This window comes from Penicillium riverlandense (assembly GCF_028828495.1).
Source record: "Penicillium riverlandense strain IBT 135883 chromosome Unknown utg000003l_segment0_segment0, whole genome shotgun sequence".
NCBI lineage: Eukaryota > Fungi > Ascomycota > Eurotiomycetes > Eurotiales > Aspergillaceae > Penicillium > Penicillium riverlandense.
Genome location: NW_026643196.1, coordinates 1,226,284 through 1,247,445, shown reverse-complemented (window position 1 = coordinate 1,247,445; position 21,162 = coordinate 1,226,284). Strand labels below are relative to the sequence as shown.

Below are 21,162 nucleotides of genomic sequence, written 5' to 3'. Positions count from 1 at the left end.
AAACCAGAGGAAATATCCGAGAAAACGAAAAAGTAAAGAGATCATCGCTCGCAAAGTCAGAGGAGAGATGGCGAGTTATGTCACAACATGATATCTCATGCCTCCTGTGAACGAGGGGAAGACTCATCGTTCTTCTGGGCTGCGTCTGTCTCCCAGAATCTATCCTGTGTATCTCGCTTGGAAAACATCCCACCAATATCAAAGGGGTCAACGACCGTAAGGACCCAGTGGCGCTTATCCTCATATCCTGGCCCGTCGATCTCAGTCACACCATCAGTCGCAAGATAAATATTGTTCGACCGGGGCAAACATTGCATGGGATGGAAGATATTGAGCATAGAGCTATTGCAAAACATAACCGTCGCCTCAAAGAAGTAGAAGAACCATTCCTGCTTGAGAATGGGACTGATCTGACTCAGGCTGTGAATATTGGCGACACTCAGACTAGCCTCGGTGAAGTACTCGACCGTCCGGTAAATGGTACGGATAGTGATGAGTGTGCAGCTGCAATACAAGACTATCAGAGCGCGCTTGACTTTGTGGTTCAGCACCCCAGCGCGGGAGCAATTTGAGTGGAATTTGCCGGCTAGCGCGACGAATGCTGCCATCAGCACAATCTGCAGGATGAGCGCGGCCTTGAGCAGTCCTTTCCCTATTTCCTGGGAGCTGGGGTTGTCGCTGTTGGCTAGGCGCGAGGCGCCGTTTGCTGTGAGGACCTCGATTACGACTCCTAGCGCGATAAAGGTCGTGTATACCCGGCCTGGGTGAATGGGCGAGTGGTACGGGATGTAGTACAGGATGCGGCCGAGGATGAAGTAGTTGGCTCCTTCGTAGACAGGTCTGATTGTAATTTTTTAGTTAGGAATATAGAGAGGTCAGGGGGGTCTAATCTTACGGGCCAGCCAGTAGAAGCACAGTACTCGCAATGAAGATGTTCAGGTTCCCCCATTGCCCGAATGCTGCGATGCTGCGCAGGACAAAGCCTGCCGTGAAGAGGAGCGCCGACCATGGAAGAAGAGATGTCACCTTCCAGGATTTATATTTGCTGCGGCCAACTGTTAGTCTGTGGATGAGTTCTTTAGGGCCGCGCGGACGACATACTAGCATTGAAAGAGATGGAAGAGTCCCGATATGGCGAACAGGATCGCAAAGGCGATCGCAGCACCTTTGTTCGGAGCATAGAACCACAGACTGCCGGGCTCTACGTCGTGTTAAACATTTAGTCTGGAAGCGGCGGTGTCGCACTTACGGAATGACCTTGGTTCCAACATGGTGGCAGATAGGAGAGCAGATAGGGGAGGTAAGAAAAATCAGAGGAAAGACTGTTGGTGATGAGAGTTGGTTCAAGTATGCCCGGACCCGGAAGTTCGTTGATTCAACTGTCTGAACCGTTCCAAGATCAGCTGGGACGGACTCTAGTAGATATAGTCGCGTCCGTCGTCATGGACGCTGGGAGCCAAGAATAAGCGAAAACGAGATTTGCCCATTACAGTAGCCCTGACGCGTGAGACGGGCCAACCAGGGGCGGCCCCCGCCGAACCCACTTGCAAGGCTGAGAGCCGACCTAAGTTTCGGGGCGAGGCGCAGACAACGTGGACCCAAATACGAGCAAAGAAACTGGTGGGCTGCACCGCCGAACGCCCCTGGGTTGACCAGAAGGGGCAACTTTCGTACTCGCACACTCCGTGGCTGAGTCTTCTAGAAGGAACATGATCACTGAGCCTGGTCTGGCAAACCTTATCGCCGATTGTGTCCCAATGGGGACGGATTAGGTCATAGCGAAGTCGGGTTGCCCTGACAACAAACACCGATCCATATCGGGAAGTATCAACGTAAGATCTGTCGACACTTCACCACCCGTGCTTGCCTGCCCATCTCATCCATCTCTCTCTTCCCTCCTGCTCTGATCCACCCTCACTCTCAGCCCATCATCCGCCTTTCATCGGACCGGGTACGCTGTCCGTCTTCCCTTTCAGCCTTACCGCGCCGTCGACTGGCCCCTTCGAGCGATCCATTCTGTTTGGATCCGTCAGTCAACACTCACTCGCGGTCCTGGAGCAAGTCTCCTGGCAAAATCCTGTCACCATGCCGTCCACACAACCCCAGACCTCGCTCTTTCAAGTCTATCTGCGTCTGCGCCCGCCCATCTCAACAAAGCAGAATGAACGGGAGCGCTTCGTGACAGTCGAGAAACCCGAAGTTGCCCCGGATGATGAGATCGTTCCGCCAATCCCCACACATATCACCCTTCAGCCTCCCAGCGACTCGAGAAAACGTGCAGTCGAGAAGTTTGGCTTTACCAAAGTCTTCGAAGAGAATGCCTCCCAATTGGACATCTTTCATGACACTGGAATGGAGTCGCTTGTCAAGGGCGTGCTGAAGGAGGGCCGTGATGGACTGGTCGCGACACTGGGCGTGACAGGCAGCGGAAAGGTCTGATAGACAATCCCTTCAGTGACGACGAAGCTAATAGCGACTGCAGAGTCACACGATTCTCGGGTCTAAGACCCAACGAGGAATCACTCAGATGGGTCTCGACGTTATCTTCCGGTCGCTCGAGCCAACATTGAAGACGGCGGACGGCATTAGTCCCATGATGCTCGCATCGCTTGCTGCAGCAGATGCTTCCGAAGCGCGACTGTTCTCGGCACAGACATTCCTGGAAGCTGTCTATGGCGAAAGCAATAGCGATCGTGGCCGCACTTCACGAGCACAAACACCGATGAGCCCATCTCGCGCTCAAACTCCCCTGACGGTACGGAACCCTATTACCCATCAAGGATCGGCGAGCATCCCTCCCACCCCAACTGGACCATGTCTCTCAAACCATGGAAGCCCCCCCAAGGCGGACATCACTACCCCCAATCGCGCGGACCAACCTGGCCATGGCCCCCGGTCGATCGAGCGTTCTGGCAGGATGAACCCCGGATTTCCTACTCCCCTCCCCTACACTCGTCCCATTTTGTATGATTCTTTTTTGGCTAAACGACTTTACGTCTTTAAGGAACCGTCCCCTGCATTGGTATTCCCACGTCGCAGCCCCCGTGAACGTCCAAGCGCCCTTCCCAGGCTTCCTGATGTGAGCCATCTAGCTGTGGACTTGAATCAAGACTCGGACTACGTGGTTTTGGTGTCCATGTACGAGGTTTACAATGACCGGATATTTGATCTCTTGTCTCCGTCGCTTGTTGTAAATACCATGTCTCGCGGAAACAACCAAAAGGATGGGCGACGGCCGTTGCTATTCAAATCCACCGAAGGATCACCGGATCGGAAAGTTGTGGCGGGCTTGCGCAAGATTGCGTGCAGCACTTATGAAGAAGCCCTGGCAATCCTGGATGTTGGTCTGACCGAACGCAGAGTGAACGCTACGGGGTCGAACAGTGTCAGTTCTCGAAGCCACGGTTTCTTCTGCCTGGAAGTCAAGAAGCGGTCACAGGGAAGACGCTATGGTGAAGCAAGCTGGGATGGAAATACACTCACCATAGTGGACTTGGCTGGTAAGTAACACTCACACCAAACAGGATGTCATAACTAACGAGATTTAGGATCTGAGCGAGCAAGAACGGCAAAGACAGCTGGGGCAACACTCGCAGAGGCTGGTAAGATCAATGAGAGCTTGATGTACCTGGGCCAATGTCTGCAGATGCAGAGTAATCTCCAGGATGGGAACAAGGTATGCTCTCTTCGGTACCATCTTCTCTCAAATACTAATGCACTCTAGACGACACTTGTTCCTTTCCGCCAGTGCAAACTCACCGAGCTTCTATTCTCAAATTCCTTCCCATCGGCAAATCAAATGTCTCGAGGCCATCACCCTCAAAAGGCAATCATGGTCGTTACAGCAGACCCTCTCGGGGACTTCAACGCTACATCCCAGATCCTTCGCTACTCGGCGTTAGCTCGTGAAGTCACTGTTCCACGAATTCCTTCCGTCACGGAATCTATTATGTCGCATTCGTCCAGTAAGAGTGGCCGCACGTCTCCCAACTACGCACTGGCCGAAGAACTTGACCGGGCCGCCGCCGAGATTTCTCGACTGACAAGCGATATGCAAACCCTTGCTATCAAGCTCGCTGAAGAAGAGATCGCGCGCGACGAGACTGCAATTATGCTTGGCGCTGCTGAGGAACGATGTCTCATGATTGAGCAAGAAGTCCGAGAAGAGTGTTGGGCTGAGATGGATGAGAGGATGGAAGAGGAACGGAGACGGTGGCAGAATGCCTGGGATGAGCAGGTTAGTTCTTTTCCCTTGTTCTTCGGGTTGTGGCTAATACCTTTCAGGCTGGACGTGCAGATGAGCACATGGACAAGAAAATCGAACTATTTTCTCGTGGTTTCCAAAGTGAGTGACGGGCCTGCCCTAAATATCCCAAAATGTGTAAACTGACCGACTTGACGCAGTCTATGAAGACCCCGAACGATCGACCAACGAAAGGGTCGAGGAACTGGAAAACGAAAATGAACAGCTTCGTCGCCGACTCGCCGCTCTCGAGCGCGAGATGAGCTCCCAATCCCCAACTAGAAAACCCAGAGCCAAGAACGCCCCAACCACTCGCTCGTCTAATCTGCTTGGTCGTGAGAGTGATATCGAGAATGCACTGCAACGGCTGGATCACCTGAAGATTGCAGATAGCATGTTCTCGCCTTCCTCGCCGGCACCTACATCTCCGGGGAAGAAGCCGCGGAAAATGGCGACTCGGAAGTGGGATCTAGGCCCCGAGGATCAGCTTTAAGCACTGCGAGCTTCGTTTCCTGGTCATGACTGTTATGACTTACTTTTCGTTCTTCGAGCTTGTTCATTCCCGCCCTTTTTTTTGTTCTTTTTGTTAATCTGTCACCCGGGGCTCTTATGAATGATGGATTGGATATACTAGGCTTAAGATATGACCGGTCGAGGCGTTCTGGGATCGTTCAGTTCATACTTTCAGTGGGAAATAATAATGATACAATTGTTGCATGCGCTAATTAAATGACTGCCCCTGTTTATTGTACAAGCAAACCCATCTTCATAAAAACGCCTGTTTCCAAAGGTCTATGTCCCTGAGCGGGATCATCCCATGAGACCAACCAAACCCAACCCATTCCGGCGCCAGAAGAGCAAAAACGGCCCAGAATACAAAACATCTCATTGCCCGGCCGGCGTAACATCCATCGGATCTGGTTCAACAGCATCTTCGCTTTTTACCGGGGCATTCAACTTGGCATATTCACTTGACTGCTCGGCCGCATTGCTGTCTCCTTCCTTTTCCTCTTTGCCACCATCACCCGGCTTCGGCTCCGCTTCGGTATCCTGCATCTCCTCGTCTTCAGGCTCGTTGTCGCCTTCTCCACCCTCGCCATCACCGGCACCATCACCCTCTTCACCTTCCGGGGCATCTGTCTCAGCCTCTGTTGCGACCTGGTCACCGTCGTCGTCACCATCACCGTCACCTTCATCATTGTCATTGTCAAGATCGTTTCCGGCTTCATCTTCACTGCCATCACCGTCACCCTCGTCAGCACCCTCGTTTCCACTGCCCGTGTCTTCGGCCTCGGAGACAGGGTCGCTCTTGCCCAGGTTCGGTGTAAAGCCCAGCTTCTGCTCTGCCGTCTTGGACTGCTTATCTGCCTCACTGAGTTCCGTATCATCTGCGCTGTCCTTAGGGCCGCCATTCTGTGCACTATCCATATCCCCAGGTGTGGCTGTTTGCTTGGAAGCGTCACGAGGTGCCGACGTAGGAGCCGCTGTAGTAGCAGTAGAGCCTGCTGCTGCGGTAGAGGATTGCTCTGTCTCACCGGCAGCAGTGAACTTGCTCGTCGCGGTGCGAGGCGCCAGTTTCAGGTTGACGATGGTGTCTGCTCGTTTCTGGATGTCGCGGCGGGCGATACCCTTGGTACGGCCACGGGGAGCAGGGGCGTCGGACGCAGGAACGGAGGTCGAAGGCGTAGATGTTTCGGTTGGACCGTCACCTGCCATGAGGAGGTGATCAACCTTCATCTTTTCCTTGTTTTCTTCGTTCTCTTGCTCAATGAGAAGCGGCATGTTGATCTCATACAGGCGAGAGTAAAGGTCTGCGATGAGGTCCTCGAACATGGTGACCTTCATGAGGTTGTTATTGAGCTTCTTCAGCTCCAGCGAGTCCCGGATCAGTTCTAGGAGTGGTTGGCTCTCTGGAACAAACTGAGTGAGGCCTTCCAGCCGGGCTGTCTTTGTGGAGAACTCCTCCCAGCCAATGGGCTTGAACACGCCTTCTTCGTGTCCCTCCCTGATTTTGGCTGCTCTACGGACCATCTTGGCGTATAGTACGCAGCTGTCCTCCCACAGTTTGGTGTGATTGATGAAGTCGCCCTGCTTCTTTCTCACGCGGCGAAGTAGCTGGTCCAAGCTCGCCCGGTCGTCGAGTTGGTCCAGAAGGCCAACGAAAAAGTATACGTAGCGGGTGGTGTAGACGAAATGTCTCCCAGGTCGTTCGAATTCGGGTCGCCAGACCTGAATAGTCAACGTCTTGGTGAAGATTTGAGAAAGCTCTTGCTTGGCTGCGGCCGCGGCAGTAGCGTCTTTCTGAGCGTCGTAGATAATATGGGCGGCCTAGCAGTGGTAAGCAGAGTAACAAGGAAGAATAATGGGCAACAACACATACCCTGGCACTCATGCGATGGTGCCAATTGGACTTGTCTGCGCTCTTGAACTTCCGAATAACCTCAAGAATATACGCTTTCCAGCCCTGGATGTCGGTAGGCGCCTCGATCTTTTGAGCCCAGGGTGTTGCAAGGAGGGTCTTACTCCCCTCAGCTGGCTGAATATCTCTTAGTGAACGGAATCCGTAAGGGTAGTGACACCTTGACTTACCGTTAATTTACCTTGAACAACAAGTTTGTGCACAATAGACACGAGCTTGAAGTGAGGCTCAAAGATGGGATCGGAGCGGGAATCCTTCCGCTGCGGTAGTGCAGTAATTGCGTCCCGAAGAGCGTCCAGCACATCCTGCATCTCGACCCGCTTAGACGTGGTCCTCGCAGAGTCATCGCTGTTGAACATTTTCCACAGACACTTGGTAAGTGTGTAATGAGCCCTGTAAGCCGTCAGAATCCCCTGTATACATATGGTCTGCAGCCGGGTGGACTCACATCCATCGCTTCGAACTGTTCCTGATAGCTCTCTTGAGAAGGTTGCTCGCGAAATACCACACCGAATACCGGGACATTTCTTTGAATGGTTTCCGCTTGTACATATTCTGGCTCTCCTCGCTGCTGTAGTGACGATCGAATTCCGCAAGACTGAATGGGCCCATGGAGAGAGGCTCGCGGGAAGATGAGTACATGCGGAGACCAAAGTCGGCATACAGGTCAGACAGGAGAGCTTGTGTTTCGGCCGTGGGTTCTGCGGTTCTGACTGCAGTTGAGACCGCCATCGCGTAACAGTGAATCGCATGGCGCTGCGTGGTCGCCAGGTCCGCACGGTTATTGTTGATTTTGTCCGCAGCCCATGTGATGTCCTCTTCCAGCTTGGAGTCGAATGCTTGTGCAAGCCGGTACCAAGTTTCCCATCTCCCCGAGCCATGATCTAGGTCTTGCCTGAAGAAGGAGATAGCATCATCAAGCTCCGTTGTAGACCCAGGCGTGAGTCGTTTTTGGGAACGGAACTTCGTGAGTGTAGCATGGCCGAGAAGGAAATACCAGCCTTTCACAGCAATCTTTGCATTCTCGGTGGGCACTGTTGTTGTTGAAAGCTCTGCTACTCCTTGAACGGCTCGGAGAAGATTCGCGGGGTTGATCGGGGTCTTGAGGTGCGTATTGATGATGCGCCTGTTAAAGGACAACTGCGGGGTCTGCGAAGATGGCTTGGCCGGGCCAATCGCCTGCTGCATTTTTTCGATTGTGGTTTTTAGCTCGGACTTTGATAGATCCTTCATGTTCATTTTGTTGGTTTGGGACATCACAAAGTCAATCATCATGATAGCTGTAGGCCGATCCAGCTTTTCGGCTGGACAGCCATGATCAGTCGTCCCATCAGAAGGTGAGAATTTGATGCCATGGAGGTCGTAGAGTACTTGACAGACGTCAAATTCATAGTCACCTTTTGTTTCGTGGTCGAGCAATTCGGACTTGATGAGCTTGAGGAATCGCTTTTGAGAATATCTGCACATGGATCTGACGCCAAGGGCACTGTGCACCGACCGAAGGAAATGGATGCGGTCTTCGAAGGGCTCGTCGAACAGCTCCTTGTTCTGGGAAATTGCCTCGATGAAAAGAGTGTACAACAGGATCCAGCAGCGAACATAAGTTTCGCGCATCCTTTCTTTGAAGTTTTCGAGTGATTTTGCTAAAGCACCTCGAAGATCACGTCCGGAAATTTGACCGACACGCACCGAATCCTCGTACAACACAAAGCTGTGGAGTAGCCTTGCCAGACGGGCCACCGCCGACATGGAAGCGTGCAAGTGCTCCATATCAACACATTCGTAGGCCTTCTCTGCCTCCTGAAGAATGAGCGGAATAGCTTTGGTCATGATGCCATCGAGTGTCTTCAACCAGCCCAGCAGGGCGAACTGGCGCCGGTCGCTGGCTTCTTCATTGTGTTTCACAGCTTCAATCTCTGTCATGATCAATTCGATACTGCGGAGATAGCAGGAGACAACCTTCGGAGAATAATCAATGGCTCGATATGAGTCTTGCAATCTTCTCCAGAGGAACAGTCGCAGTGTGGCATCACCACGATCCAAGAAAGAAGCCATCTCGTTGAGATTTGAGGATGGATGATTTGGGTCATTATCTTGGGCTGGGCCTTCATCATACTCAATAAATGACGGCTCGAGAATGGGTTCAATAGCTTCAATGAGAGACACGGGGTCTTCCGTCTCCGAGTTGAACACCTTGGCAAAGAAATCCATGCACTTGAGCTTCAAGACCTCATGATCTATGGCGGCAGCGGATAGCTCGGTCATGATCGAGTTGTTCACGAGGTTAATAACCGGATCTCCCATGGACTGTAGCATATGCTTCAGATCTTGAAGGCAAAGCAGGACGTGTTCTCGTTGAGCCTCGCCAGAAAGGTTTACATGGAAGACGGATGTCCACAGATGTCGAAGAATGATATTCTGACGGCATTCACCGGCCGGCCCATGATCGAGAAAGTGACTAAGTGCTGTTCGAGCGAGCATGCCCCATCTTGATAGGCAGTCTCGTTGTGCTAGCCTGGTGTCCTGGCTGGCCTCGCTGCTTGGGTTGTCGACGGAGGCGTACTTGTCCAGATGCAGTTCGTAAACATTTTGGATCATCTCAAGCAAAGAGAAATCGCTCGTTGTGTACTGGAAGGGAGCCTCCGGTCCAGGGTGGAAGATTCGACGCTCGAGCCTGGTGACAAGATCACAAGACTTTTGGTAGATAAATTCATCTTCTTTGAGCAAAATATGCATCACGGTCTCCTTCAAGTCTTCAGGCCAAATGAAAGACTCGTAGCTAGACTTCATAACGGGCCAGTCTGAGGTTTCTTTGCCGAACTCTGGCATGAGCAGACATTTGACCCACTCGTACGAGACCTCGTGGGGGTGCAACCAGTCGCCGTTGACTGTATCCGAAAACGCGTACAGCTCTTCCCCCGAAGGCAATTCCACTTCAAGAGTGGGTTTGCGAGATGATTTCCTTGAATGCTCCAGGAACACGGCCAGACCAGACTTGCTTGTGCCGTGAATGTCCTTCAAAGAGGAAAGATCATCTTTTCTGTGCATCAACTTGGACTTCTCATCGTTCCAAGTTTTGATGATGCCACGGAAGTCTTGGAACAGTCTGACCTCAATGTCTTCGGGCGGATCGCTGGTGTCGTTTGTTGATACTTTCTCCCTCAGCTTCTCAATGCTACCAAGCGCTTCAACACCGAACTTTGAGAAGAGAGAATCGAGAGTGCCAAACATCCAATCATCACTGTTGACAAACACCTCCAAGCGGTCCTCGTAGTATTTTTCCTGGTCAAAAACGACCTCATCGGCTTGTATGACACCTTCCACAATGGACTCTCGAGCCCGAGTCCGCCGGCTCTTCATTCGTCCCGTCTCCTGTTGCTCGTCGTTCGCAGCAGATGCAGACGATCTTTTGCGTCCATTCATAGCAGATTCCTCTAGGTTTTCGTCCTCCTCTTCTGCCTGTATCTCAGCTGGCTGGTGGGATTGGCCTTCCAGTGATTCCATAAGTTGTTTCTCTGCACTTTGGTCAATGGAGGCATACTCTCCACTTGGCTCCAGAGGCTCCTCTGTGTCATTTGGAGCCGGTGCTTCTGGTTCCAGGCCGGCTTCAGTTGTCTGCAGCATATCGACGTCTTCATTTTCAACTTTGGTTTCGACCTCGTCAATTTTGGGGGCGTCTTCCTGCTCATCCATCTCTGATACTATCTGCGAGTCCCTTGGCGGCATAGTGATTCCCAGCGACGTGTTTGGGGCAGCAGAACTCGGAGCCTCTTCCTCATCAGAAAGCGCCTGAAGAAGGGCTTGTCCAACTGACACCCAGGTGGAGTCGGATGGAGTGATTTGCCGTCGAGACGTGTGGAAAGCAAGAGGACCTTTGGACGAATCCACATCATGCAAGTCGGGGGGAAGAGCTGGCAGGTATGGATATGGATCTGCATGTTGCTTCAGATACTTTAAGACCGCTTTCTTTGGCTGCTTCACAGGCACTTGAGAAGAAGAAGCCTTGTCTCCAAGAGACTGCAGCGTGGCCCGCAGGCGCTCCTCTGCAAAGATCTCCTCCAAGCCTAGTTGTTCTGGCCGCACTTCCAGGCGGTTGTCGTCGTCGGCGAGAACGCTTTCTAGGCAGTACCGAACCAGGCGATAGCTGTTAAGGGCGCTGCCGAGCCGTGCACTTTGTCTCCATAGGTGAAGATCGGTGTCGTCACGCTCCAGAGCTTCCGCAAAGGATCCAATAGCGGTTTTGGAAGATCCGGCAATTTTGCTTGCCAGCTCCTTTGCATTTTCCTGGGACTTGGGAGCGTTCCGCAGTGACTCCTGCAAGCAATCAAGAATGTACTGGCCGTGATTCTTGTAGGACAGGTAGAGCGTCTGAAACAGGCTAGATGTAGCATCGCCGACATTGAACCCCGCGATTAGATCGGCAACGCTTTCGTCCAATTCCGCGACGGACTGAGTGTCTTGCGATGCGCCTCTTTTGAAATCCGAGATGGACTCTGGATATTTGAAAATCTCCGAACTGAGAAGCATGTCGTAGGCCTCCTTTGCCTGAGCGAAGAACTCGGGACCTTGCGCATGAAGTTTCAATGCATTTTGGTAAAGCTTCAGAGCCTCCTCGATCTGAAGCTCCTTGGTGTCGTCAACCTCCTCTTCAATGGCCTCGTCGGGCTCCACATTCAGGGCGACCCAGCTCGCCATGATGCGAGCTCACCTGGGGATGAAAAGTCTTCACAGACTGTCAGAGAGGGAGACCACACAGTCACCAGCATCACTGAGAACCAGACGACGGCTGGGGATGGCGAATCAAAGGGCGTCGTGGTTGCTGAAAGAGTGTCGACGGAACCCCGTGATTCAACACGCATCACGCGTTTATGTGTGCCTGAATTTGGTGCCTTATTGCCTTATTGCCTGAGGGATCATCAATCAATCCATCCCATCCAGTGTTTGGCAACTGCTTCCGCATTCCCCTCCGCACCCTCCAAAGACACAATCCCCACCGCAACGGCGCCCAATTGCCTTTCTCGACCTTTGCCGTGATACCTTGCTTCTCGTTCTCTCTGCGCTTGTGCAGGCGCCATGGTTGCGCCCGCTGTCCCCGAGTATGTTTTTTGACCCCGTCTACGTGTTCCCTCCCATGGCACTGTTCTCTATCGGCAGCCGTTCACACGACACAACCGGTAGAATTTGCGGCTGATTGTTAATTCAGGATCCATGAGGAGGAGGATCTCTATGTTGCGGTCGATGCGCGAACAGAGTCGTTACAGAGCTTGCGGGAATTAGGTCCCCCAGACCTAGTGTATCTGGTCAAGCAACACAAAACCAGTGGAACCCGACAGGTATGCTCTTCTCCTTCTGCCCGATTTTGTACGGAGAATTGACGGGATTGCGCTCCTCACAGACCGGCGTGTACCACCATGTCACCGGAATCGACGCTTCATCCTCGGCCAGTTTGGCAGCCTACGTGAACACATTGACCTTCTCGCCCCTCGACAAAACACACAAGGTGGTTTCAGGAATCTACTGGTTAGATCACCGACGACCGCAGACAACACGAGCGTTTTTGCTGACATCTACGCAGTTGCTACAACGCCTTTTCGCATCTCGACATGCGGGTCGAAGTCAAGATCCCCGGAAGCTTGGAGAGCTACTGCATTGACGAGCGCGGTGACAAGCGTGTGGCGACAGAGGCACTTTGGCTGGAAACTTTCCTCTGTGCTGTCCTTCGCGCCTACTTGTATGCCGATGATGGAAGTGGAGATGCGATCAAGAAGATTGTGGGAGTGCGGCGGTTCAATCCGGTCACAAACACGGAGATGGAACACAAATTCTTGGAGGCGGCAGAGAAACTATTCTTTATGGGTAAGTTGGCCATTCTCTATTCACCAAGTCTAGCTGACAAGCCTCCAGGACGGCAATTGAGCTCCGATCCCGAAACCCAAGTCCCGAACACCGTGAGCAACCACTTGACCTCGGGTCTCCTAAAATATATCCACACAACTGGACGCTACACATCTGGGATCAACCTGTTCGAGAAGCTCCGGACTCGGGATGTGGAGGTGTCGTCACTTCTGGCGAAGGTTCAGATGATGGCAGACGAGGAAGTACAAGCTGTGCGGTTGATGTATGACGCTCTGCAAGATGTGCCGATGGACTACGCTCTGCTTGATGAGCAGGCCTCGTTCTGCCAAAGCAAAGGAGAAGGCGAGATGGCCTTGGAATGCGCCAAGCGAGCTGTCACTGCTGCGCCGAGCGAGTTCACTACCTGGGCTCGTTTGGCAGAAGTCTACGTCAGTCTGGAGCAGTGGGACCTTGCACTTTTGACTCTCAATTCCTGCCCCATGTTCACATATCAGGACAAGGATACCCCGCGTATGCCACAGCCGTCTCGCATCATGCTTCCGATCCTCGCGGAGAGTATTCTGGATGAAATTGACGAAGGCCAGCCGAAGCAGGGTGACCCCCATGACTATGTCCACCCATCTCTCCGGAAATTGCACGCAGCCGGCTATCAAGGCACGTTCCTCAAGGCCTACAATCTGCTGACCAAGGTCGCTGCCGCAATTGGTTGGGATCAACTGCTCAAGGTCCGTAGCGAAGTTTTTGTGATGGAAGAGGAGTATCGTGTTGAGCGGAAGCATGTCCCCAAACCTGCCGAGACGCTAGATGCGGAGACGAATGGCGACGGCGCTGAAAAGGATGAGGAAGAAGAAGACACCGGCTCTGTGTCTGGTCCCGGGCCCGCTCAGGAGCCTGCCGAGGAAACTCCCAGCGGCAACGGGGAAAGAAACCAGCCCGAGACGTCAATCGAGCGACCCGAGCAAACGGTGGCATCCGAAGTCGTCAAGTCTGGCAACGACGATGTAAGTATCTTTTGTAATTGTTGGCTTGATATGGTTATTAATTTCCCTTCTAGCCGGTTGGCGACCCATCACACGAGACGTACTCGCAGTTCCGCAACAAGCGCCTGTGCGAGCGTTGGCTGGACAACCTGTTCATGGTTCTCTACGAAGACCTTCGCATCTACACCATCTGGCGGACGGAGATGGCCCAGTTCCGGCAACAGGCAATGGAATACAAGAAGTCGGCGACGGAGTGGGAGATTCTTGGCGAGCTTGCGGAGCGCCTGGACCACTTTGACGAAAGCATCGAAGCCTATCAGAACTGTCTTGCCATCCGGTTCTCTCCAAAAGCGATGCGCGGGCTGCTGAAGCTGTACGAGCAGCAGAACGACACGCGTGGGATGCTGGGTGCTTTGATTCGTCTGATTGCCTGGCAGTATCGGTGGTACTCCGAGGTATGTTTTCCATCTTCCCTCATGTGTTGGGATTTATTGACCCATTCCCAGTTCTCGCCTGAGCTCTTGTTCATGGTCCGCAAACTCATCGAGGATGAAGGCGCCGTCAAGGTCCGAAGCATTGTCCAGGCTACCAACCTGCCGCAGCCTGTTCTGGACCTCACGCATCAGTACTGTCAGCTCTGTGCCATGTTCCGCAGCAGCGGTAGCGATGCTTGAGGTGTATCTGTCTGTTTTGCTCGGCGTGGTACTGTCTGGAGCGAGAGAGCGTTGCGCTGACCTAGGTTAATGACCATCGTTGATAACGCTTGTTGTTTTGTCCCTGTTTGATTCGTTCATATCGTAATTCCCCGTTTCCCAAATGTTAGTAGGTAGTTTAGAGGGTATATATCATTACGTCAATTCTTCTCATCCTGAAATGGCTAGTGAACAGTAGGATTTGAGTCGACCAGATGAGTGACTCGCTAAAACTGTTGAACAGAAGGCCTATAAGATACCAAGTGGATTCTACTTGCATTGAACTGGTCCACTGACACTGGTACTTACTCTATATTCTACTAAACTACTAAGCAGAAATATTTTTCAACCGGCTGGCTTTCTCTGAGCCGAGTCAGGACCAAGTTGACTTAAATTACTGTGCGGGGAGAGCGAGACTCTATCCAGCTCGATTTTTCGAGCAACGCCTTGCTTATCATAAACAGTTCACATTGCAAATCTACTGATCTGGTGGCAGGGAGAAACTGGACTTATACGTTAGACAGTCCTTCCTCTATCTTCTCCCAGGTCCGTGGCAAGAGGTTTCCCATGCACCAGTAGTTGCCTCCGTAGTCTTTACCGTGTATCACGAAAAGATTGAGAGCATTAAATGATGGGTCGACGAACAGAGTTTCGTTGTAGTAGGTGACCATGGTCCCTAGCGGATTCTTCCTCGTCTCATCTATCTCGCCTTGGGACAGAACTGCTGGGCCAAAGTTAACAGCTTTCATCACCTCAATCTTGGTCACGTTGTTGAAAAGCATTAGCAAAGCGTGCGATTCTCCAAAGAATAACTTCGGGATTCCAGTCTTTTCGATATCCTGATATGCACGTCTCAGGAAACCGAATATCTGCTTTTCCTTGCCTTGTTCAAGTACATGTTGTCGATGACTGAGTGCAATCGATCCAATAGGTCCGTGGGCGAGCTGAACGGGTAAAAAGGTACATGTCCCAAGTGCCATATTCTGAATGAACACGCCCTTGCGTAGCTGTGGGATGCGAAACCGGGCATTTAAGACGCTATAAACGGTGACTGGCCGGGTTTCTTTTGGTTCAGATGATGCAGCTGCCTGTGTGATCCACGCTGTAATGATATCGCCGTCACTAACGAAAGGCGTGTGGTCCAGGGCCTGATTGCTCTCAGCAATCTCTTGTTGAACCCTAGTTCGCATTCTTGTCAAAGCACTCCTTGGAAGGAAAACGATTCGTCGCTGCCGGCGAGGCTCCCAAATCCTATTCCAGAATATTCTGAGATAGAACTTGAGCAGGCTTGTTCCTTTCAGACGCTTCCGTTCGAGCTCAAACTCTTCGGGCATTCCGTCACCATCTGTGCTTGCTGCCTTTCGGAGGATGTCTGTTCGTGCGCCAAGTACCATAGGGACCTCTCCTTCCCGACCAGCTAATACTGATGACCATGCAGCTAGCAGGGCTTGGACGCCCGATGCATCCATTAACAAATGAGGCCATACTAGAGCGACAATCGTCGCGTCGCTGAAGGTAGTAATGTGCAGGGATATAGGGGGTAGCTTCTGTCGTACTAATTCCTCAAAAGTAGGGAAGTTTGGCCGTGCAATAAAGGGCCGGAAGTCATCAGCAATGGGTTGAATGGATGGAGCCTCGGTCGCCTTTGGGATTTGGCCGGCCACCGGATGCTCTTGAATTGCCACATCAAAAGCATCATGAGTGAAGAACACATTCGGTTGCCCAGTAATAGAAGAGCTCTGGATTTCCAGCTTCCCATTCCCCTAGTTAAGGTCAGTTCGAGTGTCTTGTAAGCTCGACAATGTCTTCTTTGGTTTTACATACCCTGAATCTGAGCCGTCCACCGAGTTTCTTCCAGTCTCCGATGTCTAGCAACCTTGACAAGGCATCGTTTAATTTCTTGGCGTCGAGAACATCATTAAATACCATGAGCCAATCCACATACGTGCGATTGGATTTGATGTCGTCCAACGTGTGTACGGGATATATGTCCTCGAAGGCGCCAGAGGCCCGATGCTCTAGTCCCATTGTGACGAGCCTGACGCGAAGGTTCAGGGAACGGGATCAAGGGTGATCTTTGTATGATGCGTTCGCCGCAGCGGGCCAATCATTATTGGGATCTACATTCTACAGGTTGTTGATTGGGGCGACGATCATCTATTTTCCGCCCGGGCAGGAACCGCCGAGATCTAGGGAAACTCTAGCTGTGGATATTATGGTGCAGCGGAACTACTATCATGATATCCGAATAAGGTGGAGATCAATGTCGATAACCTCACTTGTTGATATTGAAGTGAGAACAGCGCCTACTTGTCATAGGTCTCAATTTCGCGTACCCATGATTGGTGCAACCATAGCCAATATTTTAGGGAATACAGCATGGTTCATGGCCCGTGATGATCGCAGTACAGGAGTCGCCCAACTTAGAAGAAGGATTTACGCCCCCGCTATGGCTAGGCCTCGTCACTGGGACATTTCTCTTAAACAAGAGCGCTAAGCCGCAGGTAGAACTTCCTGCTTAGGGAGATCACCAAGTTAATACATACGACTCACTTGCTCGTTTCCTCTCCTTCTGACTTCTGTCGTCTCTCTGACACCCTAAGCTTTTTGTGCCGATCTATAATACATCATGGGGTACCTGGACCGTCTCTTTTTTTTTTTTTTTTTTTTGCTAGCTGGCCGCTCATCCTAGGGCAATTCTGAACATTCGCTATCGGCAATTCAAGTTGACGTTGATTCGGAATCCAAATGGAGGGGGGTCCTCAACTCTCAATTACATGTTGACCGGATTCACAAACCTACGAAGCACACTGAAAAAGAGACCACAGCAATGGCTTGATATAAGCCATAGAGGCAGGTATAGGTATAGAAAGCTCCAGAGTAAGAGCCAAGAGCCAAAAAAGGGAGATAGGAACAGAGCAAGCCAACGCTCATTTTGAAAAAAGGTTCTCCACGCTGCAAGCCCTAATTAAGGCAAGAACAAGAGCCATCCCAAATCCATCTTTTTTCACCCATTCACTCCTCAGCCTCCTCAGCGTCCTCCACCTCCGGCAGCGCAGACTCCTTGGGAACATCACCGCCCTTGACCTTCACAGCTTCTTCGGCGGGAGCACTGGTCTTCGCCGTGCCGTTCGTTCCGTTCTTTTTCTCGGCACCCTCCTCGTCTTTAGATGCGGGAGCGGTCTTCTGTTTCTTTGCTGCTGGGGGGCCTGTTGTGCAACTGTTAGGAAGAGGCACAGACAGATAAAACGAATCAAGGAGAAAGGCGAGGAAACGAAATCAGATAGGAAGAGAAGTAGTATACGCACCTTCGTCTTCACCCTCATCTTCTTCTTCTTCCTCCTCTTCCTCCTCATCTTCATCACTAACGTCATCGCCGCCATCATCCTCGTCGTCATCGCCCTCATCGCTGACCTCGGGCTCTGAGTCTTCATATCTACAGATGAATCGAATTAGCCACCTTCTCTAGAATCGCGACTTTAATGGATCCCGATGAATAGACAGTGTGCCCTGCGTGACCATTGCGACCGCAATGCGCCGACTGAAGCAAGCGAGGTTGGGGAGGTGGGCGAGGGTGAGACAAAACAGGCGCCCGGGCAATGAATTGGGAATGGGAATTGGAATTGGAAAAAGGATAGGGAAACTCACTCCTCTTCCTCCTCGCTCTCGTCGCTAGGCAGCGCCTGGAGGACCTCCTCCTCTTCGGCGTCTTGCTTTCTCTTGCGGGTGGACATATTGATAGTGAGGGATTATTTGCGGAGTCGGGTGGTAAGGAAGCCGAGGTATGAGCGGATTAATGGAGGTTTGTTAATAATTGTGGACGGAATGGGGGACTCGGGGGTAAGGGGGAGATGGAAAGGGAGAGAGAGAACGAGAAAGGGAGAAGAAGAAAAACAAAGCAACGAGAGGAGCAGACAGGGTTGAGCGAGCGAAGGGGCGGGGGGCAAGGGGGTTGGTTGGTGACGCCATGGAGTGGGTGCGTGTGCGGAGTGGTGACAGGGTCACCCAGACTTACATACTCTGGGCTTCTACGGTTTTTGTTTATTATTGACTATTGACAACAATACTCACTACGAACTATTACAAAAGTACATCACCGTCTCCGTAGTCAACCAGAACTCACATCAGCACGCCAGGCCTCTATTACTGCCGTCGCCCCCCTCAATCCAGCCCCAGCACCATGTCCGCAAATGCTCCACGCCCATTAATATCTGTTACGCTAGCCATAACACCTGCTGGCTTTCCTATCGGGCTTGGCCGCCCACCACATTCACTATCACAGCAACCCTGCTCTACCAACGCCCTATCACGATCTTGACCTACGGGACGATCTTCAATCTCGATCTTAGTCTACAGCGCAGCAACTTCGCCTGTCATACACGACAGGTTGCATCAAACCTGTAGAGATGGACTACACGAAAGAAGGAAGACGGCCTGCTTTTAGTCGCGAGTCTGGGGGGCGTGACGATCGGTACTTGGCCACGCTGGAGCCGATGATCCCTATTACCTTTTAAGAAGAATCTTATATGGCAAACCAGTCAGAAGATCCTGAACTATTAGAGGCTGGAATCAAGCATCGGCTTGCGGCCAAACACGGAGAGCAAGTGACTTGGTGGAGGACTGGACGGAAAGAAGAAGTTATGACACCTCCAGGGAAACGGTCTGGATTAGGGATACGCCAGTCGCGAGCCGATTCTTCTAGAGGTAGAAGAACTGGAGTTTGAGGTGGTTTGACTACTAGCAAGTCTATCTTGAACTACACTCGCTTTTTTACAGCTATGTTCGACATTATTATTGTCTGGCGGAGACCTTGGCAGCCGGCTCAATCCTGTAGCCCATGGCTACCCTCCTACTAATGTTGATGTTGGAATGTTCTCTCTCGTTGCATTTTCTTGATCCTCCTTCATCCGGAGGTTGACATCTTGAGACACTGGTAACGATTCACTCAAAAAGTGAGATACTGGTCTTAAAAGGCTTCCTTCCGCAACATTAACTAAAATGCTCTGTCCATTGTAGGGCAATGAATCGAGACATAGCCATTATGCCTAGAATTGCCGGGAATAAAGGCAAAAACATCTCTGCCATAATAGTAATACGGGAGTCAAGAAACCGTGCAATGGTTTGCGCATTGCGCGTGACTCAAGGAACAATGTGCGAAAGAGAATTGAACTTAATATTTAGGATGGTTTCTAAAGCTATTCAAGTACAGCCTAGAAGGTATTCTAAGAAATTCCTTTCTATTACCTATGAAGGACCTCCATCTTCTTTTAGTTTATGCTAGAACAATAGATCGTTATTCTAGATTATCAGTCCTAGTCCCCCCAGAACTGCTGCACCGGCAGCAAAACGTGCGCTCCGAAGCCCAGCCATTTCAGCCGCACCACCAGTCTTGGTCGCACTTGCTGCAGAATCGGTAGCATTAGCAGACTTGGTCGTAGCAGTAGCCGCGTTTCCAGCGCTAGCTTCGGAAGTGTGTTGGGTACCACCAGCCGTACCAGTAGCAGCAGGTGTATTGAAGCCCAATGCCACCGCATAGGCAGGGAGAGTAGCTGTATTCGAAAAAGTGGCTACATGGGTCCCACTTTGGCCTGATTGGTACTCCGTGCAGGCAGCTGAAGATCCGGAGTCGATATATTTACACCCAACGGAGGAGAAGCTGGGACTGTGTTAGTTGTATGTTGCATGATTGTGGATTTCGTCTTAAAAAAGCGGTTTTAACTCACAATGGCTCCGAGGGATCGGTGTATGAGCATCCAACATATGATGGGCCTGCGACAATAGTGGCACCAGCAGTAGGTAGCGTGCAAACATCGGCGATGCCGTTATCGCATTTGGCAATATAGGTAGTGTGGGTGGCATCCTAAATCGTAAGGTCAATATAAAGTACCTCCATCTGGCACATTCATAACTTCCACGTACACTACCAGCTGTAGAAATGGATAGGTAACCGGAATCGAAAATATATTGGTTTAAGAAAGGGGAGTCGCCAATGTGCTGCTGGGCGGCAATGGTGGTAGCACCACAGAGGACCAGGAAAGCCCGAGAAAACATCGTCCAAGTATGAAACCGATAGATCACAGCAAAAGGAAACAAGTGGCTCGCAAGTCAAAAGTAAAGTGGGATGGGGAATTGATGTTTCTACGGGGCTGCCAAGTCACTATTTAAAGCCAAGTTCGTATTGGCGTGCGCCCCTCAAATGTCGAGCTCTCATCGCTCTTGCTGGTCGGTTATGGGCTAAAGCTCGGCTACAGGGTCTTTGGACTCCCCTTCAGGGGTCTGTCTCATGGCTCAATGCACCTTTTGAGGAGATTGGCAATTTTTACTCGTTGAATATTGGCCATGGCGCTCGCTAGTCATGCCCGCTAGCCTCATTACGGCTAGGGTTCCTTTGGTATTCGGTGTAACTCCAGGCACCTGCCACCATTCTAGGTCGCGACTGAGACCCATGGAAAAGTGAACACATCAACATCAACTCTTTGGCAGTTATAAGTTATGTAGAAGAGGCCATATCTGAGCTTGTAAAGGCACGGATTACACTAACAACCTCCCCACCTGTACCTTACTCGCCGGGATTTGATCTGATTTTAGATACATTGTAGATTTTTGGATTGCAAGAAAATAAGCGCGTCAGCTCTTGAGCCGACCTTGTAAAGTCCTCCCAGTCTTTTTCGGTCATGGAGGCGCAGCGACGCCGCGAGGGTCAAACCGCCTCGCACGCGTTAGCGAAGCCACAAATGGTTAAATCTAAAGCACCAGGTTCAGTTAGCGCTTATAAATGGGCTGGCTCACTAGGGAATTATCGGCTTAGCACATATAATGTTCAGAGAAAGGCAACGACATTCCCTTTGTCACGGGGCACTATAAAGCGTCCCACAGATTACAGAGACGATCATGAGTAATTTCACATTTCTACTCATTTTCCTTTGAAAACCCCACTCTCTCGAAGCCTAACCTGTTTTGTAATTAGTTGAC

At 51.4% G+C, this 21,162-nt stretch overlaps 7 protein-coding genes across 7 annotated transcripts; 2 read left to right on the top strand and 5 right to left on the bottom strand.

The window, feature by feature from the left end:
* Positions 1-95: 95 nt before the first annotated feature.
* On the bottom strand, positions 96-1,271 carry N7474_004137 (putative RTA1 domain protein; the record flags this gene model as incomplete). The annotated part of the gene is made up of 4 exons (XM_057195552.1): positions 96-840; positions 896-1,045; positions 1,102-1,201; positions 1,250-1,271. 4 exons carry the CDS (start codon positions 1,269-1,271, stop codon positions 96-98), a joined length of 1,017 nt encoding a protein of 338 aa, XP_057052948.1.
* An 814-nt stretch (positions 1,272-2,085) lies between these two features.
* N7474_004136 (uncharacterized protein) lies at positions 2,086-4,736 on the top strand (the record flags this gene model as incomplete). Its single annotated transcript, XM_057195551.1, has 6 exons — positions 2,086-2,433; positions 2,483-3,500; positions 3,549-3,676; positions 3,725-4,237; positions 4,285-4,345; positions 4,405-4,736. The coding sequence occupies 6 exons, from the start codon at positions 2,086-2,088 to the stop codon at positions 4,734-4,736; spliced, it is 2,400 nt and encodes a 799-aa protein (XP_057052947.1).
* Positions 4,737-5,128: 392 nt separating this feature from the next.
* On the bottom strand, positions 5,129-11,357 carry hir3 (putative transcriptional corepressor of histone genes (Hir3); the record flags this gene model as incomplete). The annotated part of the gene is made up of 4 exons (XM_057195550.1): positions 5,129-6,571; positions 6,624-6,779; positions 6,833-7,055; positions 7,111-11,357. 4 exons carry the CDS (start codon positions 11,355-11,357, stop codon positions 5,129-5,131), a joined length of 6,069 nt encoding a protein of 2,022 aa, XP_057052946.1.
* A 378-nt stretch (positions 11,358-11,735) lies between these two features.
* N7474_004134 (ChAPs family protein) lies at positions 11,736-14,172 on the top strand (the record flags this gene model as incomplete). Its single annotated transcript, XM_057195549.1, has 6 exons — positions 11,736-11,758; positions 11,866-11,995; positions 12,058-12,182; positions 12,238-13,519; positions 13,573-13,953; positions 14,005-14,172. The coding sequence occupies 6 exons, from the start codon at positions 11,736-11,738 to the stop codon at positions 14,170-14,172; spliced, it is 2,109 nt and encodes a 702-aa protein (XP_057052945.1).
* Positions 14,173-14,699: 527 nt separating this feature from the next.
* Positions 14,700-16,218, bottom strand: N7474_004133 (uncharacterized protein; the record flags this gene model as incomplete). Its single annotated transcript, XM_057195548.1, has 2 exons — positions 14,700-15,953; positions 16,015-16,218. 2 exons carry the CDS (start codon positions 16,216-16,218, stop codon positions 14,700-14,702), a joined length of 1,458 nt encoding a protein of 485 aa, XP_057052944.1.
* Positions 16,219-17,205: 987 nt separating this feature from the next.
* Positions 17,206-17,924, bottom strand: N7474_004132 (uncharacterized protein; the record flags this gene model as incomplete). The annotated part of the gene is made up of 3 exons (XM_057195547.1): positions 17,206-17,399; positions 17,499-17,599; positions 17,839-17,924. The coding sequence occupies 3 exons, from the start codon at positions 17,922-17,924 to the stop codon at positions 17,206-17,208; spliced, it is 381 nt and encodes a 126-aa protein (XP_057052943.1).
* Positions 17,925-19,488: 1,564 nt separating this feature from the next.
* Positions 19,489-20,241, bottom strand: N7474_004131 (uncharacterized protein; the record flags this gene model as incomplete). Its single annotated transcript, XM_057195546.1, has 3 exons — positions 19,489-19,846; positions 19,914-20,050; positions 20,110-20,241. The coding sequence occupies 3 exons, from the start codon at positions 20,239-20,241 to the stop codon at positions 19,489-19,491; spliced, it is 627 nt and encodes a 208-aa protein (XP_057052942.1).
* Between the last annotated feature and the right edge of the window lie 921 nt (positions 20,242-21,162).